Raw genomic sequence first — 18,876 nt, 5'->3', positions numbered from 1 at the left:
AATGAAATTTGTTGAGCATTCGCAAGACGTAGTTCTGTGTTTTAACATTATGACAGAAACATAAGCAGAATGTGGTTGAATTGACAGTCATTTTATTGAAAATCATCGCAAAACTAAGACACATTCATGTTTATTTATAGATGTTATTAATAACATGATAAAATACAAACCTTACATGTTTCTGGAAACAATGAATTAAACAAGTAAACAGGACAATCTATGGCCTCTTTTTGAACATTTAAAATCATATTTCATCAGTATTAGATGTGAATCAATTATATACATGACCCACCAATTTATTTTACCTTCTATATTCACATAAATCAAGCCCCTCTTACATCGCAATCGCATCAGAATTTCTTCTGAAAGGCTTTTGGAGGCTTATTCATACTGCTTCATAGGATGGTCACTCCAGTCGGGTAGATGAGCGATCTTCTCTTCAGTGCTGGGCTGGATTGGCCAACCCCAGGCTTTGAAGAAGGAAGACATGTTCATGTTCACCGTTTTGGAGAAGGTCTCGGCGTACAGGTTCATCTTGCCTGCGTTGTCTCCTGGAACTCCAGACATGGTTTGATAGGCAGCAAAAACTTTCTTGAAAGCATCCCAGCCAAATTTCTCTTGAAGCTTAAAAAAAGAAATGAGTGATTATGAATTTATGATAAGATACAGTGTATATATATATATATATATATATATGTGTATGTGTCTATATCTATCTATATATGTATATATATTATATAAACACTTAAAAAGCTGTTATATTTGCATTTAAAGTAATTTCAGTTTGAATTTGAACAAAAGCAAAGTTCAGAAGTGAAATGAAGTCACGCAAGCAATGTGAATGCAATTTTCAGACTACATTTCTAACATACTGTAAGAAGTCTGTTCCTACCTGCATATAAGTCTCCAATGCTACCCACATACTCCAGTTTTTTAAATCCCTGCCGCCTTTGGCATATCCTCTGGCGCGTTCCTGGCGATTTTCTGGGGTCATGGCTGGGTGAGCATTAGCCCTATGCACACCCAGCACCTCCTCATGTACGTACACTGACCACAGGTTGCAGGTACACTCGGTCGTGTGTGGAGGAAACTCCCAAACTCCACACTGCTGATTATGACCCAACTCATGAATAGCTCCCCACAAACCTTTCCGGGCTACCTCTGTGTTTATTAATCCTGAGGCGGAGCCGGAGTGCATCATGACGGGATACCCGGCATGCATGAAGCCTGAGGGTGAAAAGGAGGGGTGGGTGTGTGAACAGAACAGCATGAATGTACTTTACCCACAACTATTCATATCACATACATTATGAGTCACACACCCAAGAGTGTCAGCAAAAAGTGGGTGTGGTTTGCTGATCATTTCACAAGTACAGCAAAAGTACAGTAATAACTTGCTTTTACAATAAATCATTGCGACTGTAATGATATGCAAGTTGTTCTTCTGGATGTAGCCAAAAGCAAGTAACATCCTAATGTATCATTGCATGATTTAACTAGACAACTGTATTTTTGGCCATGATAAATTGAACCACATGCACCTTCTTTGTTGCCATTATTAAGCTTTAAATGAAGTCACTGCTATCATATTAAATCCACCTAATGTACAAGCAATACATGAATTCCTTTTTCCGTTCCAAAGAAAAAAGGAGTCAGATTGGGACTGGGAGGGTGGCATTAAGTAAAACAATGAGAAAATACTTTTTTTGGGTGGATATTCAATAGCAGCTCATACCGTTAGAGATCTGAACATCTGCAACATAACGCTCTTTGCGGGGCAACTTTTGAGGCTTTGCCGCCAGGTCAGCTACGGCTCTCATTATGGAATCCCAAAGTGCTGCCACCTCATCAGGCCGTTCCAGATTTCGTATTATACTTGACTCTAATGTAATGATGATGTTCTCAAACTCAAGCTCAGCCCAGGGAGCCGGTGCCTGACGGATCCCCCCGACCCAGTCAGCTACACTGGTCTCTCCTGAAAGGACAAAGCAAGTTAGCTCACATTTTACTACACTCCTTTATGAATTCTGATGTGATGTGAATTCTGTATTATACATGCCAGGCCAGTAGTTGGCGATGTCATTACGTAAAAACACTACGCGCCTGCGTCTACATGCAGGTTTAACCCAAAAGTGCTCTTTGAATACCGTTTGTCAGCGTATATATGTGTGTTTGGAATTTGATGTCCCCACTGATCCTAGTGGTGCAGTAAATCTACACTTTGCCGAAGAAACGTTAATAAGTAGGTTGAGTAGCACAAACACAACTCTGTATTTCGCTTTGTTTCTTACCAGACTTGAAGTATGGAGCCTGTATTGAAGTCTGCACTACAATTTCCACCCCATCCACTTTGCTTTTGGGAGGTGCTACTAGGTAGATGAGCCCTCCCCATAGATTACACACTTGGACCATTTCTTTATCCAAGGGGTATCGCTGATGGACCACACACGGCCGTTTTAGAACGTCTGCAGCACCGAGGTTATCTGTCTGGCAACCAATCTGGACCTGTAGACAGTTACGAGTTAACAAGAAATTGCTCTTGATGGATTTGGACTGGACACATAATGTACTTCAAGGTCTTAAATGTGATCACCTGCCAATTTTTTCCAATGAGCTCTGGAGGAATTGCCATGTATGTCCTCATACCAGGAGAAAGGTACAAGCCTGTGCTTATCCACTCTTCGAAGACTGAAACAAGTGTTTTAACATTAATATGATATTTAAAAAATATATTCTTGTCTTGTGTGTAACAGCCCCCCACTTGCTAACTTAAAAGCTGTAACATTTTCCCCTACATTTGAAAGAAAATGTTCATCCTACCGGTGTCAACGTTGATACGAATTCTTGCATTAGACAAAGTGGGCAGGTCAGGTCTATTCTTGATGATGTACGGCAGGAGGGCATCAGGGTCAGGTGACACTTTATACAATTCAGACCCGACCTTGAGCATCAGGTGATCTCTGGGGCTTTGAACAGGACAGTTACTACACACCTGTGGGACACCAGCCTCTTTTACCATGTCTGTAAGAAGAGTAATCACTGAATTGTAGGAGGCACAGTCATGTGCACGCATGTGAAGGTAACTGGAGCAATCGTTGCCAAGCTGCCTTAAGCAACCCTCTACATGAGGGGCAAGTTTGTGCCCCTTGGTTACATGCTCCCCAAACTGTTGCAGTACGTTACGGAAGTGGTACACCTCTTTAGAGCTATTCTCTAATTCCGGGGCTTTGTATAATCCCCCAGACACATGGCTGCCCAGAATACACAGACCCATCTTGTTTAGAATGTGATTTCCTGGGTATTCGGTCATCACGTTGTTGCGGGGGTGTGTGTGCGCCCAATGCCAGGCATGACCTCCGATCAAGAGGCCGCTACCTTCTGCTACAAAATCTTGGATCTGTTCACACTGGGCATCACTGTAGGAGGTGCAGACGTAGACGCTGAGATCTTCTCTGAAGTTAGTAAACTGGCAATTTAGACCAGATTTGCTCAGCACACTGTGGGCTCCTCCGAGACTGGATGGGATCCCAATGACACCTTTACGCCCCTCGTCGAGCCAGTGGATGGCATTAATCAGGAAAGTGGACAGAGATTCGCGGCACATGAAGCCTTCATGGGTCACCACGATTACCCGGCCTTGTCCGTAGTAGGCGCCAGCAATGAATGCTTTTCCACATGGGGTGACTGCAATAGGAAATGCAAGGGGTCCGTGCACCATCAACTCCGATGCTACACTCCCACCTTGGATGTCAAACTCAGGCACGCCTTTGAGCAGGACTGCTAGGTCATCCTTAAAATCCTTGCGTATTCTGAAACATAACAATACGATAGCTGTGAGAAATGCATTATCGAAAACGGATATCTAAAAAGTCAGCTTAACTTACGATACGGCGAGCCAACTAGAGGGGATATTCGGAGGCACCGGAAATACGCCAAGTTCCCCTCTATGTTCCGAAAAGTAAATTCCTGAGACGCTGCACACCTTGTTTCCGGGGAAATTCAGAAAAACGTTTCCTTGCGGATGGGCCTCGGCCCAACTCCACGCTTGGCCAGCGATAATCAAACCACCCCCGGCTTTGACGAAAGCGATCAAATCTTTTGCACAAGCATCAACGCTATAAGCATCTGTAATGTATATAGCCAATCCCTCCCGAAAATCGGAAAGCTCGGCACTGATAGGCGAGAAGCACAGGTTGTCAGCTACTGGACCTAAACTCTTCTGAATCCCTACGATGCCGGCATCACCGGTACATGGCATGAGCCACATCAGGGCGTTCTCTATCAAACCAGGGAAACGGGTCAGGTAGCTCTCATGTCCCAACACCACCACACGTCCTTGACCGTAACGTGATGCGGCCATCAGGACTTGACCTCTTGGATTCATGGCGAGTGGAAATGCATGGTCACCGATTAGCACAAGATCACTAGGCACTGATTGCCCTTGAATGTCGATCTCCCCAAGACCAGACATGATAGTGTAGTAGTCATTTTCACGTGCCATGATGCTTTACTTATCTTTTGTTAGTCAGTTATGACTGGGAATTGCAGTTCCTACCTACAAAAAGACAAACAAACAAACAAATATAAATACACAGCATAAGTATATTTTCCTATGTACAGTATAAAAAACTATACAGTATAAGCAGTCTTTAACGCCAGTCTCAAAAAACGTTTAAAATTCTGTCAATAAATGCTTGTTCTTTACTCAAGCACATACTCACCTTTGCACTACTGTAAAGAAAAGAAACTCTTCTTTAGCTCAATGTAACTATTGGGAATGTTTTTATAGTGCTAGCCTCGCCTACAAGGTGCACGCCCCAAAAAATGACACCCTCTTCTTTTTGTTCCTTCAGTCAGAAAGATAAGATTTAAGACATGTGGGTTTAAGCTGAACATATTACTGCACAATAATTTAATATGGAGTCAATAAACTGTGTTTATCAATGGCACAATTAAGCGAAGGATATCCTGCATCTTAATTCTTGTGCAAACTTTAGGTTTGTCATCAGACAAACACTGCAGATCACAAACCGAACGACTCATACACATTGTTTGTGCCTTTTGTTTCAGACAAATCTACGTTCAGACACCCCTTTTAACAACGAAAACCTGTTTGGTTGGTTCAAAGCAATTACAGTTAAGCCTTAAATTTGGGTATTGCAGAAAAGTGTAACACTTACAAAAGTACGTGTGGGGACGGGGTCACGTTTCAATATATTTCTGGTATTTTTAATGTTTAAACAGATTTTCTGGTCATGGATACAATCGAAACAGAAAGCATGTACAACAGCAACAAAAAATATGTATGCGTATATTTATTTCTGAGGGCGCCCTCAAACTGATACATAACGTAAAATATTAGATTTAATTTGACATATATTAGAGATATTGTAAAATATTTTAATTATATAGGTTGTTTCAGAAATACGGTCAGTGATCAGTACCTACGGCTTCTTAAGAAACTGGGTCTGTAACAGACGAATGAATTCCTTACATGGGAACTAAACATCGGACTATTTGTTTTACATCGGAACCATGTTTGTGTCGGACCCGAGAAACTACTGCAAGAGCTAAAAGAAGTTAAGTTTTCACATAATCGGTAGGTGATTTTGTTATTTTGTTCTGATGCATGTAATAAATTAAGTTAACTGTGTCCCGAGTTTGTTTTTCGTAAACGTTCGCTCGCAATGCACACAAAGTGCTGAAAACATTATCTTGTTACAACAAATACTAGCCCCAAGTCTCATTCATCTTACACAACGCTAAAGTGCAGATGGTTGGTTAATAATATATTGATAATGCAATGTAATATTTGATGTAATTCAGCCCTCCTCACCTGTAAATGAAGATGCAGTGCACACTAGTTAGTGTCTCTGGAGCTCGGATGGAGTTGGCTGATGATCGAGCATTAATATTCGGTCGAGGTCCTGAGTCCAAAATTTCAGATAAGAAGTGCTCAAGGCATCAGGGTGAGTTGTGTGATCACACCACACCCATCCCAGTCAGACAACATGTGATACGTGTCATGTTTGTGCATATAAATAAAGAGTAACGGAAGTATTATTGTGATTGACAGTGAAACTTGTGGCAAACTATGGCAAACAGGAAGTTCTAGTTACACAGGTGAGTGATCATTTAATTACAGCTGATTAGGGATGCACCGAATCTAACATTCTTGGCCGAAGCCGAAGCCGAACATGATGTGAAACACTTGGCCGAAGGCCGAATAATACCGAACACCGAATATGGTTTTTGCATTTCTTCTATTTATTAAGCTATTTTTTCACTATTGCACAAACTGAATAGTCAAAATTTGCTTTTAAAAATTTGTCTTGCTTTTCAATAAAATACAATACAACTTAATATAAAATTGAGCAAAACAAAATACATTAAAACAAAAAATTTAATAGCCTATATTAATTAGGCCTATAACTGACTGGTAAAAGAATGTAATGTAAGTTACTCTGTACCCCTACAACAAAACACTTCATTAAAAAGTGTCATTCCACATTAGGCCTATAAACTAAAAATACGAATAAACTAAAACTGTTGGATTATTATAGGCTACGTTGCAAAATGATTGTAAGAAAAAAAAACATCGAACGCAAGCTATTCTGACTGATGCTGACTGACAACCATATCAGTTCACGTCTCTCCTGCAAACTCCGCCCACAGAAGCTGACTGTTCTCTGGTGCACTCGTGGCCGGGATGCACAGAACATACTTTGACAAGTTGTTTAGTACAGGGAACTGTGTGCGCGCGACCACTGTATGATGTCAAAGGATGTCGCGAGCGGCGGGGCTACTGTCAGACAGCCCGCTCCCGTCTGAAATAGCCACAAGTTACCGACCGGTAAAGACGCTTTCATTCGGAAATTTACTTCCGTGCGGCAAGTCCCGTGCTTTGTCTTTCTCTGACACCTTAAAATGCTCCACACACACACTGCCAAAATGTTTGCGGCATTAATAAAGCGCACGTCTCTCTCTCTCTCTCTCTCTCTGCGCTGGTTGCTAGTTGATCGTTTCTCGAGTCATGTTCGGTAAAATTATTCGGCCATTTCACATATTCGGCCGAATACCGAACATGCGTTTTTTGCTATTTTCGGCCGAATATATTCGGTGGCCGAACATTCGGTGCATCCCTACAGCTGATTGTGACAATTACATTTGTGTAAAGATGAGAATATGGCGAAGCACATATGTGAACTATTTGTGAATGCAAATTGCAAACCAACTTGTTTTTCAACAGCTAGGGGCCAACCCATCTTCTATAGATGGCCAATATTTGGGTCGGGGCGAGTCTGCCTGTCTGACTGCTGGTCAAACACTGTTCCTGGTTAATCAGTCCCACCCATTTACTGTGGAGTTTACTGACATTGCAAACAGCAACTCTCATTCGCCTATGAAGGAGAAAGGAACAGTTATAGAGAGAAGCAGAGACACTGATGAAATCATGAAGAGGTCAGGCCCCAAGAAGAACATCCAGGATTACTTTGCTAAATCCCCCCAAAAGGTAAATCACCCTCGCTCATGCATTTACATTTTTTTAAAAGCCACTTTTTATCGGTATGTGGGATCAAAACCATGCCCAAGAATTGTCATTTTTACATATATTTTTATTTATTTATATAATTTACACAACTGGTCATGAGTTTTAGAGCACAGAACAGATGGGAACTACAATATTGTTTAAGAAGATGCTAAAATATAACTTGTTTATTTTTGTTTGCATCTTTAGTTGCAACCTAATTCTAATAGTTCCCTTTGTGTTATGCCACAGTTTTAATGAGTATACTATTTTTTATAAAATGTGGGAAAAATACTTAAGTGTTAAAACTTTTGACTGGTGGTGTACATGTGAAACATTATTTTGATATATATGCATATTCTATTTTTCCGGAATATTTTTATACTCTTTTATTATGTTTTTAGTTTGTTTAGGTTCTGTTCTATTATAATAATATTATTGTAGCGTGTTCGTGGAGATAAGGAAGGAAGAGGACGAGGTTGGCGAGACTGACACGATTTTATTCCACACTAAATAAAACAACCAACTTAAATAGAGCATCAAAAGTACACAACATAAATCCACGGTCTTCCTTCTAGCCTGGCTTGTGTCGCTCTGAAGTCAGAGAAGGTCCCCCTTGCTGACTGAGAAGTTTGGGTTTGTGGCAGCTCGCGTCGAGTCCGTCTCTCTCTCCCCATTGTGACTTTGTCCGATGTTTATATTCTCTCCCCGCGCCCTTACTGGAACGAGACAGGTGTTGATCGTCTGTAATTACTCCACTCACTTACCGCTCGTCTCCCGGCTCTCTCTCCTGCTGCACACCTCGCTACACCACGCTCCCCTCGCCACAATTATATTTTATTATAATATAAAAATCCTTTGTTCCTTGTGCCCAAGTGCAAAGATTTATTCAGTACACTCTAATTCTGTGTATGTACATATGTACCTTGAACCTTGAACATATTTTACTGTACGTGGGTTGTAAGCCTTCTATTCATAGTGTTGACATTATTTTTTGACTCATGTCAATTTTTTAAGGGCTAGTTCACCTAAAAATGATTTTTTTTCATCATTTACTCTCCCTCGTTTCATTCCAAACCTGTATGACTTTCTTTCTTTTGAAGAAAACACAAGAAGATATATTGAAGAATGTGGATAACCAAACAACATTGGCCCCATTGACTTACATTGAATGGACTCAAAACTACTAAAACATTTCTCAAAATATCTTTTGTGTTTTACGGAAGAAAGAGTCATATACTGGTTTCAAAATGTTATACTGTATAGTACCATCAATTATATTATTACAGTTGTTTATTTATTGACTTATGTTTGTAAAAACTGCATTCAAGCATTAAAAAACATCTTTACCTATACATTTATTTATTTAGCAGGCGATTTTATCCAAACCGACTCACAAATAAGAGAACACTTCATATTCTGTTTTGTTTATAGGTCAATAATTATGCCTTTTTAAAGAGTGTAGGAAAGAGCTATGAGGATGCATTTATAAAATAAAATAGATTTTTTTAGTTTTGCTATCAGGGCGAAATTGACATCTGTCATCATTTTCTGTCATAGAGGGTGCTCACTTGTTCTTTGACTTGTTCTATCTAGGTAAGAAAACGTCCACACAGCCCAGAAGATGATGTTCCTCACATGAAACGATTATGTGGAGATGAGGAGGAGACCTCTGCTGAGGAGAAGCTTAAACAGTTGCAAGCATTTGCACAGAATGAGAGCAACGTCACACCGGACTCATCAACCATCAATGCTTCATCATCTACCTGCTCTAGTAGTTACTGGCAGCAGATCGGAAGCCTCATGCTCTTCACTGCTGCTGGGGTTTCAGACAGCTCCAAAGTAAGTCAAAGTATGGGTTCAGTGATGCTTTTTGTCTGGGATATGTTGCTGTTGTAGTTTCAAGAACACTGTTATGCTTGCATGCCTTTTAATGCTTTTTGTTTGATTTAGATTGCAGGGTTTGACATTGATGGCTGTATTATCACCACTAAGTCTGGGAGAGTATTTCCCACGAGTCCAGATGACTGGAAGTGAGTCTGACGGAAGACTATCCTACACACAAATGCTGTCTATGGCTCTTTCCTGTCTCTCATGTGATATTTTTGCTCTGTGTTCTTCCCTAGGATTCTTTTCCCAGAGATACAGCCAAGGCTGGCCAGTCTGTTGAAGAAAGGATTTAAGGTGCTTTTTAATAAATTCTTACTAATGTTACTTGTTAGTATAGTTTAGTTTAGATGTTGCTGATGTCGGTTTTATAGAATCCTTGATTCTGATAGGTCGATCTGTCACAACTCTCAAATTCTGTATTGAATGCTAAAGTGTAATCTTGAGCGATGATAGTTTCATGTCACAATAGTGGACTCTTTTCAAACATAGCATTTATTAATATTATATAATTTTATCATATAAAACAAGTATTTGATCACATAATATTTTTTATTTTTTTGGACCCTATCAGATTTATTTTGTGATATATTGACATAGCCTCATTGAGTTTGCAGAAACTATCTAGTTGTTATTGTTTGTGTGTGTTTATTTTAGGTGGTGTTTTTCACCAATCAGATGGGCATTTCTCGAGGCAAGCTGAGACCACAAGTATTTAAATCCAAAGTAGAGGATATCCTACAAACACTGCAGCTGCCTGTACAGGTTAATGGCATTCATGCACACCATTTGCATGCCAAGTTTACATGTCACAACTTGTTGTGCTGTAGGCATCATTTTATGTTTATTTACTTGAAACGGTGTCTCTTTCAGGTTTTTGTTTCCACAGCCCCGGGTATTTACAGAAAGCCTGTGGTTGGAATGTGGGAACATTTGTGTGAGAAGGTGAATTGCTCAATTCTAGTAACCTTCTTTACGTACAACAAGCACAATAGTCAAACTGTGTATGTAAAGCTGCTGTGGTGTTTTGGCAGGCGAACGGTGGGGTCACTATAGACGTGTCACAAAGCTTCTATGTTGGAGGTGAGCTATGTCGAGTTTTTCAGTGTGTTGTTGGTTGTCTCAGGCGATTTTACTGGTTTACTCTATTGATTTATCTGTCCTTTATATTCACAGATGCAGCGGGACGTCCTGCAAACTGGGCACCCGGAAAAAAGAAGAAAGATTTTTCCTGTAGTGACAGATTGGTAATCAAATCAGTTACTTTTCAGCAGATAGAATGACTGATAGTAAATAGTGACTGACTTGGATTCAGGTGCAGACAGTCACTATTTAATATCAATACTCTGTTTGGCCTTAAGGGGGTGCTGTACTTATATTTTTTAATTTGGGAATAACCAAAGTGGGAACACTTTTATCAAACAGCTGTATAGTTTTCTGTTTTTCTTTCAGTTTGCCCTCAATATTGGCCTTCAGTTTCACACCCCGGAGGAATTTTTCCTGGGCTGGAAAGCTGCTCCGTTCAACATGCCCACCTTTGACCCTGTAAACTCTCACAAACAGTTTATTTCTGTCTTATAGTATCTTTTATAATTGACAGACAGTCTGTGTGTGATTCATGTGTTTTGTTTGTTTTTTATTCTCTAGAGGAAATTAGACTCTAATATGAGTCTTTATGATCCTCCTGATGCCTCCCTCACATCTACCAAACAGGAAGTCATCATTGCAGTGGGATTCCCTGGATGTGAGTCTTCATGTGATGTGTCTCAAGTTCTCTTGTGTGATAACCTTGTGTGATTTCATGTCATTCTTTTTTTCCCATTTTGCACTTCAGCGGGCAAATCAACCTTTTTCCAAACAAATATCATTCCAAAGGGATATGTCTACATCAACAGAGTGAGTTTCTTGGTGTATATACTGTATATTGCAATGTGTATATAGATGTAAAGTATAGTAGTATAGATGGGTAACTTTCCATCCTGTGTTATTTGTAGGACACACTTGGTTCGTGGCAGCAGTGCGTGGCAGCATGCGAGCGCGCTCTGAAGGAAGGCCGTAGTGTAGCTGTGGACAACACTAATCCTGATCTTGAGTCTAGAAAAAGGTCCAACTGCTTTTTTTTTACAAAGCAGAAACTCGTGCCTCATTTCAATTGTTCATCTGTTAAGCTAAAACTGTCTACAATATGATGTACAATTTCCGATCATTCTCTTATTCTCGCACTACAGATATGTCGATGTCAGTCAAAACGCTGGAGTGCCCTGCCGATGCTTCAATTTCACAGCAACTCTGGAACAAGCAAAACATAACAATAGGGTATCTGTCCGTACCGACATTCATCTGTAATATTTAAGTAATTACAGCTAAATGATAAAAGATTAATGAAAGACTAATAAATAATAAGATTAATAAAAACTAAAATGTTATGTTTATATTTTAACAAAGCTCTTTGATATACTGTATCCTTCCTGCCCAATGTTTAATGCTCTTCATGCAAATTCCTGAGGTCTTTATTAAATGTAATCTTATTTATTTTTTCGGTTTTTAGTTTCGTGAGATGGTTCCTTCTGCCACCAAGCATGTTCATGTCAACGACATGGTTTTCCACAGCTACAAGTAAGTGAATGGCAAAAGACTAAACTTACTAGGGTTGTCACGGTACCATAAACATGTCTTACGATACTATACCAGCTGAAGTATCTCGATACCAAGTAGTATCACGATGCTGTGCCATGTTCATAATTCAAATCTATACAAAAAACACAGATTTAGATTAAACCTTTTGTATTTACTATAGTAAACTGTATTATACTTCGCACTAGAATATTACCTGTAGTAATTGGATAAATTGTAGCAAATACTGTAGTATACTTAAATATTTACTATGGCAAGACTCAAAAACACTAGTGTCTGAGTTTTAGTAGTTTACTGTAGTAAATACTAAAGTACACTAGATCATTTTTCACGTGAGAACTAATTCAAATGCGGGACAAATTTCATTGATACAATAGTCTTTATAAAGGGAAATATTAGGCTTACTTTAAATGCAGAACTAAGACGGCCAGTAGGTGGCATCAATTGTCCACAGTTAGTGAATCATTTAACCAACTCGTTCAAAACGCTAATTTGAATCATTATCTCGTCTGAGTCATTCAAAACACACATTCATTTAGGAGATAAACACCGCAAAAAGGCAGATGTAAGTGTTCAAATGAATATTAATGCGCATATGCAACATTAACTACGGTAGTGGTTCTCAAACTGGGGGCCCCCAAGATGGATCTAGGGGGGCCACAGATTTTGGCATTTTATGAAATATAGAAATTTATCATAGATTTTATGCAATCAAAAATCAGAAAAATGACACCACCAACCAAAAGAATTGAGGTTTCAGCATTGTATAACTGAATGTTTTTGGTTTAATAAAAATTCTAAGTTTAAGATTATACGTCTTTATACGGGGGGCCGCAAAGCGATGCACTTAACACAAAGGGGGCCTTACAACGAAAAAGTTTGAGAACCACTGACCTACGGTACTACGATACTACCGTTTCAAAAATAGAGAGGCATCGCGGGTATTTTGAAGCTTTAGCATCGCGATGCTACCGTAGCACTGGTACACCGTGCAACCCTAAAACTTACACCAACGCTATTTCTACCAAACTGAATTCACCAAAGAATTCAGTACAAAAAGAATTCACCAATGAGTTGCGTAACAAGAGTCCCATCTTAACCCTCTTTTTTGATCTCAATAGGAACAAGTTTGTGCCGCCAAGTTTATCTGAGGGCTTCTCTGAAATCCTGCAGATTCATCTCGTGCTAAGTTTCAGCGACAAAAGATCTGAATTTCTCTACATGCAGTTCTCTGAGGGCTGAGCCTTGTTCCAGATCAAAAGAGACACTAATAACAAATTAATAAGATACTTACAGGTGATGCTTACTGTTTGCCAATTGTTGTTTGTGCTGCTCATGTCCAGAGAGTGGATAACAGAAAACAGGTTTTTATTGAGCATACAACTAATTGTCACTGGATCTGTCAGTAATAGCTCATTTTAAATCATGTATCCGTTTTCGTTTGTTGCTAGTTATGCGTTACATAAGAGGAACTGACATGCCCATGCTGTTGATTTTATACGAATAAAGAAAAACAAAGAAACAAACAAAACAATCTTTCAAACTTGGTTAAGTTGAAAAAAGTGTTGTTTCTTATGTGATATGGATTAAACATTGTGCATCAATTAAAAAAAAGACATTAAAACTCAGATTTAAAATATTTTTAAATACACTGTAAAGAAATTGTTGGTTATCTAATATTTTTAAATTGAATTAACTCAAAATTTGAATGCAACCAGGTAACTTAAATTTTTAAGTTGACCCAACAAATAATTTTTACAGTGTAGGTTCAGACAAACTCGAAATGAAAACTCAAAACATGCTAAATATCAATAGTAATATCAATATAGATATCAATAAATTGCTATTGCTCAAATGATAAAAATGCTGTTTGCATTAGATTGTTAGTGTCTAAGCATGAATGCGTTTTCTTCATTTCACTGCCCATATTGTTACAGCAACAATCAAACATACCACTACAACTGCCACACAAACAGGTATAATAAGATATAATAAAACTAATTCAGGCCTGATGTTGATGCTTGAGCAATGTTGGATATTTCAGATTTTGCATCATCATTGTCCTCAGAGCGAAGAGCAAAGAAGAGTGTGGTACCATTCTCAATTGTCATATTAAATGAGTGTTGTTCTACTGATCCAGCCTCCTTAGGTGAGACGGCGGATGTGTTGACTAAAGAAGAATTGCTGAAGTTCAGTCGAAGCATTTCAACGTCATCGCTCCATCTGATCTCATATTTAGCTTAAAAAAATGCATGTGCAAAGATTCATAAACAACACAATAAGGTTAATGTTATTTCAATATTTTAAAGTTACAGGAATAAAACATGTTTAATAAACCATTGTGCGTCACCTGTTCCCTGGTCAAAGTCTTTTATCAGGAGCCGTCCAGATGAGAAGTACAGTGTTCTCAAATACATGTGCAAAGATTCATAAACAACACAATAAGGTTAATGTTATTTCAATATTTTAAAGTTACAGGAATAAAATGTTTAATAAACTATTGTGTGTCACCTGTTCCCTGGTCAAAGTCTTTACCAGGAGCCGTCCAGATGAGAAGTACAGTGTTCTCCTGGATTTCAGAGTAAATCTGGATTGTCCGTCTTTATTCTTCACTCTCACTTTCAAGCTGATTCTGCCTTTTATTAACTTTGTGAAATATCTGGAATAGATCCCATCATCTTTGAAAGCATCAGCTCCTGTAACAGATAAGATTTGCAGTTTGTTTCTTTATATTTTAGCATGAGTGTGTGCTTGAGAAAAGGATTATGGGTAATTTACCTGCTCCAATATCCAGTAGCTCTAATTGTTCTGATATCCCAATTTCTGGCTCCAGTGTGGCCTTCACTTCAGCATTTATTACAGGTCTGTAATTCTGACTCACCTCAGCAAACACAATCACGGGTTTACTGCCATCGATGAGCTGCTGATTCACATGGGCTTTGACAATGATAGGAGGAACATCAGAGCGAGCTGCTTGACTGGTTACTGTTATAGTCAAAGACTGAAGTCCTCCGCTCAGAATACTGTACTTCCAGTCTCCAGTCTACCAAATACAAGATAGAACAAATCCTATAGGACTTTGACTAAGCACATATTGTCTTATCTAAATTATGATAAATATGTGTATATGTGAGTGCATTTTTTGTTAATGATTATTTCAAACTTTCGGCCTCAATGCTTCAATCACATCTCTGCAGTTCCTGGAATTTTTAGTTTGAGTGTCTTTGCTATCGTACCTTGAGTCATATTTGTATTACGTGCACTGAGTTCATAGATGATTATAAAAATGGTTTTGTTACCAACAGTCTGATCCACTGACACTGTTCCATTGAACCAGTCAGCTGTTCTATTTCCCTAACTCTCCAGCTGTAAGCATACAATAAAAATGAACACATAAAATATTATATTTAAAGTATAAATTATATACATACAATTTAAAAGTCATAAAATGGGAAATTAACTTGCCAAACCTGGTTCTTTCGTGTAGTCTCCAGTTGGTATTGTAAGTGAAGCAAATGCATCCACTAACAGATTGGAGGTGATATCATCAGTCGCTGTAATACATTTCCCTCCTAATTCCAAAATAAAACATAAAAGAATTTGCATTTGATAATAAACTGACATTTAATTACTGGTAATAGGGTTTAAATGAAACTCCGCCCTCTCGCGGCAAGTTATGGGTAATATCAGCTGTTTGATCATGTGTCGCAACTCGTCTTCTGATTGGTGAGGTGCTGCTGATAATGCCCTTTGTATGGTTCCCTTCAATGCGACACATCATCAGTTGTGCACCTCAGCCTCATTGGGTGTTTCGGCCCTTTATCACAAGACACCCTCAGCCAAGGGAGGCCAACCGCAGGTTGATCAGACCTGGGTGTGTGTCGCATTGTTACAAGGTCATCTGGCAAAAGCAGTGGGCAGATATCACTGCAGCTCAAAGGCACCACAGTTGTTACCCGCAGGCCCTGAGAATCAAACCGGCAACCTTCTGGTCACGAGTCCAACTCTCTAACCATTAGGCCACGACTACACAAACCGTTAAGGCAAGCTCAATGCCCCCGGTCCCGTATGGCATAACATTACAAGATATTGCCAAAAATCAACGCCACCATACGCGCAAACCCGTTGGCTAAGGCTGTTATAGCCCCACTGGCTCCGTTAATGCAAGCTTAGTGCCCCCGGTCCCGTATGGCATAATAATACAACACACAACACCATTTTATTATGTGGTCACTTGGCAGCCCATATTGCGTCCTTACATTTCAACAACAGCCAGTGGCTGCTTCTCTCAGCGACAGTGGCAAGTGCTTTAACTACCGTCCGTTGGGCCTGTCCTCTGATCCCCACTTTCTTATGCAGCCTTGTAGTGGAATTGGAAACAAAGCCCCTGCAGCCCACTTCCACCGGGAACAATTTAGCTGTCCATCCCCGATCTTCAGCCTCCGCTGCCAAGCTGCCATACCGGAGATTCTTTCTTTCAAATGCTTCGCTAATGGCCTCTTCCCAAGGTACAATTAACTCAACTATGAGGACTGTCCTACTGGAGCTGGACCACAGAACCATGTCCAGCCGCAAGTTGGTCGCTGCGATTTCCAAGGGGAAAGTAAGTCTGTGGTTTAAAGTAACTCGCATTTCCCAATCCCTGGCTATACTCAGCAGACCTTAATCTGGGGTTAAGGGCTTGGCCTGCGGTTTTTGCCCCTCCCGAATAAAGGGTTATTGATGTTGTCTGATGACTCACCATGAGTGAGAAAAATAATTGCATCTCCTAATGAATCCTTATTATCTGCTTAAAGCACCTAAGAAATGCAAAGTATTGAATTTGAGTATTTTAGTATTGAATATGTATTCTTTACACATCACACAAACATACAAAATGCATATGAATATAATGAACAGGGCACCTCTAAGGCTTTATTGAGGCCAGTACAGACGTTTGTAGATCCACCTGCTTGTGTTGGCAATAATTTGATGAGATTCTCTCTTGTGGTCTCACTGTCAATAAGAGTCAAGCCTTTAAGAGTTGAAGCAGAAGTACTGAAGGTTACGATTCCCACTTTGCCTCGATCTTCAATGATGCGTCGTATGAAATGTGTGGTGGTTTGCCGCTGTCGAAGAATCCTAGAGCCCTTGAAATGAATAGAGGTACCTGAAAACCATACTTAAGTAAAAGTACAGATACCTTGCAGTGAAAATTACTCCATTACAAGTTACAAGTCACCAATTCCAAAACAACTTCAGTAAAAGTCTTAGAGTAGGCCTATCTGGTTTTAACAGTACTAGAGTATTTTACTCATACTGAATGTAGGCTCAAAGAAGCACTATCCTCAACACTTAAGAGACATGTCAGTGAAAAACAAGAAACAGTCGATTCGTGACGGGAGCAATCTCATTTATTTTCTTAAATCATAATAAGACTGAACACCTCAAAATTGCAACAAATCATGGCCGACACCATAACCTACATCTATTACAAACACCCAAGTCAAGTGCTCATAAGTAAACCAAACTCTTTCAAAAAGGTCTCTTCAATATAAGGGATAAATAAAATAATGTTAAGTAAAATTAAAAAGTCAAAGCCTTTTTGCACTGGACATGCTGGTTTTGGCCTCATCGCCAGCTGCAGTCATGTCATCATTTCACATATAAACCGCCAGCGATTGACAACTACCTGATACTGCACTTGTATTCACATAAAGAAGCCATGTTGACAAGTTTTAGTAAATTAGGGCAAAATCCACAAGATTATAGTAGCTTCAATGCCCTGTAAATGGCAATATTAATTCTTCTAGCAAAAATAAACTGCTGCAAAAAAAGAGGTGCCATGCAAAATGTAATGTGTAATTGCATTAGTCATTACAAATGTAGTGGAGTAAAGAGTACATATACTGTACTTGTTCAAAAATGTAGTCAAGTAGAGTAAAAGTTGCTAATATCTTTAATACTCAGTACAACTACAAAGTAGCCAAAAGTTACTTCTCAAACTAATTTCAGGACATTGGTATGGGTGGTTTAAAAGCAACAACATAAAACAAACGCACGTTACTTGCAATCTGAATGTGACATCACTTGAATTATCTGTTTGCACAGAAGCAGATATAATCATGATTTATGCAATTGCCTCTGATAGTGCAGAAATTACACACTTCATAGTTCCTTGTGTTTTAGAAGAGCAAAGGTCATGATTGACAGGGAGCACACACACTGATAAAATATCTAGCTTGAAGGCACCGTACGTCGCTAAGCATAAAAGCATCTTAAATCTTCATTGTAATCTTCAAGGTGTGTTATTACATACTTGCATGCTTCCTGAGACATCAAGGATGAGACAAACAACACGTTGCATTCTCTGCACAACAGTGAAAGATGGTGCTGGTGGAGGGGATGGCAGCGGATTTAGAGATTGAAGGGCATCCCTGTCCACTGAGTCCTCAAATATTACTGTCCATGTTGCTTTATTTCCACATTTCTCATTTTGCATGTTTGGGGCCGAACCAATGTGTTCATCTTCTCGACAAAATGCTACTACCTGAAAAAGTGTTTTCAGATTTAATTGCAGATAGAAAATATTGTACTCTAAGACCATTAGTGAAGCACAATTTGAGAAAAGGTTGTATTGAAAATGTAAATACATTTCAAAATGAATCCTCTCTTTAATAACGACATGCTCTTGAGACTGCCTATTTATGTCACTGTAATGAAAACTTACAGAATCCACACTTGGTAAATCAATTATGGAGCTTTTTCTGGTTTGATATATGTTTGGAAAGAACTGACACTCTTTGGTAGGTAGTGAAGTTTGAGGATCAAGGACACACGACTGAAGA

The 18,876-nt window shown here is 39.2% G+C and overlaps 3 protein-coding genes across 4 annotated transcripts; 1 reads left to right on the top strand and 2 right to left on the bottom strand.

Annotated features, from left to right (window-relative positions):
• Positions 1-78: 78 nt before the first annotated feature.
• Positions 79-5,950, bottom strand: zgc:162193 (TRPM8 channel-associated factor homolog). 2 transcript variants are annotated; one of them, XM_057351579.1, is made up of 9 exons: positions 5,837-5,943; positions 4,722-4,847; positions 3,885-4,555; positions 2,821-3,809; positions 2,594-2,688; positions 2,292-2,505; positions 1,736-1,975; positions 893-1,227; positions 79-624 (listed from the first exon to the last, which is right to left on the bottom strand). In XM_057351579.1, the coding sequence occupies exons 3-9, from the start codon at positions 4,499-4,501 to the stop codon at positions 382-384; spliced, it is 2,733 nt and encodes a 910-aa protein (XP_057207562.1). In that variant the 5' UTR covers positions 4,502-4,555; positions 4,722-4,847; positions 5,837-5,943; the 3' UTR covers positions 79-381. The 2 variants fall into 2 exon arrangements, with proteins under 2 accessions (XP_057207562.1, XP_057207563.1); XM_057351580.1 differs by lacking the exon at positions 4,722-4,847 and having other exon boundaries at positions 5,837-5,950.
• Positions 5,496-14,381, top strand: pnkp (polynucleotide kinase 3'-phosphatase). Its single transcript, XM_057351581.1, has 18 exons — positions 5,496-5,599; positions 5,827-5,969; positions 6,077-6,123; positions 7,250-7,513; positions 9,125-9,370; positions 9,482-9,561; positions 9,655-9,712; positions 10,073-10,180; positions 10,289-10,360; positions 10,450-10,498; positions 10,592-10,662; positions 10,868-10,960; positions 11,063-11,159; positions 11,250-11,311; positions 11,410-11,519; positions 11,644-11,731; positions 11,964-12,031; positions 13,171-14,381. Exons 2-18 carry the CDS (start codon positions 5,843-5,845, stop codon positions 13,289-13,291), a joined length of 1,761 nt encoding a protein of 586 aa, XP_057207564.1. The 5' UTR covers positions 5,496-5,599; positions 5,827-5,842; the 3' UTR covers positions 13,292-14,381.
• Positions 14,005-18,530, bottom strand: LOC130564452 (calcium-activated chloride channel regulator 1-like). Its single transcript, XM_057350534.1, is given in 7 exon segments — positions 14,005-14,010; positions 14,561-14,745; positions 14,828-15,092; positions 15,349-15,415; positions 16,736-16,848; positions 16,954-17,178; positions 18,348-18,530. Coding segments are annotated over 7 exon segments (1,044 nt in total).
• Between the last annotated feature and the right edge of the window lie 346 nt (positions 18,531-18,876).

The sequence above is a fragment of the Triplophysa rosa genome, linkage group LG14, assembly GCF_024868665.1.
Source record: "Triplophysa rosa linkage group LG14, Trosa_1v2, whole genome shotgun sequence".
Classification (NCBI taxonomy): Eukaryota; Metazoa; Chordata; class Actinopteri; order Cypriniformes; family Nemacheilidae; genus Triplophysa; species Triplophysa rosa.
Note: the sequence above shows the minus strand (reverse complement) of the source record. Positions and strands in the feature narration are given on the sequence as shown.

Coding starts and splice junctions, on each gene's coding strand:
- zgc:162193 (XM_057351580.1), bottom strand. CDS start 4,501: ATGGCACGTGAAAATGACTACTACACTATCATGTCTGGTCTTGGGGAG. Junction 3,810..3,884: donor TCTAGTTGGCTCGCCGTATC/GTAAGTTAAGCT, acceptor GTTATGTTTCAG/AATACGCAAGGATTTTAAGG. Junction 1,976..2,291: donor GGCTCCATACTTCAAGTCTG/GTAAGAAACAAA, acceptor TTGTCCTTTCAG/GAGAGACCAGTGTAGCTGAC.
- pnkp (XM_057351581.1), top strand. CDS start 5,843: ATGAAGATGCAGTGCACACTAGTTAGTGTCTCTGGAGCTCGGATGGAG. Junction 7,514..9,124: donor TTGCTAAATCCCCCCAAAAG/GTAAATCACCCT, acceptor TGTTCTATCTAG/GTAAGAAAACGTCCACACAG. Junction 11,160..11,249: donor TGCAGTGGGATTCCCTGGAT/GTGAGTCTTCAT, acceptor TTTGCACTTCAG/CGGGCAAATCAACCTTTTTC.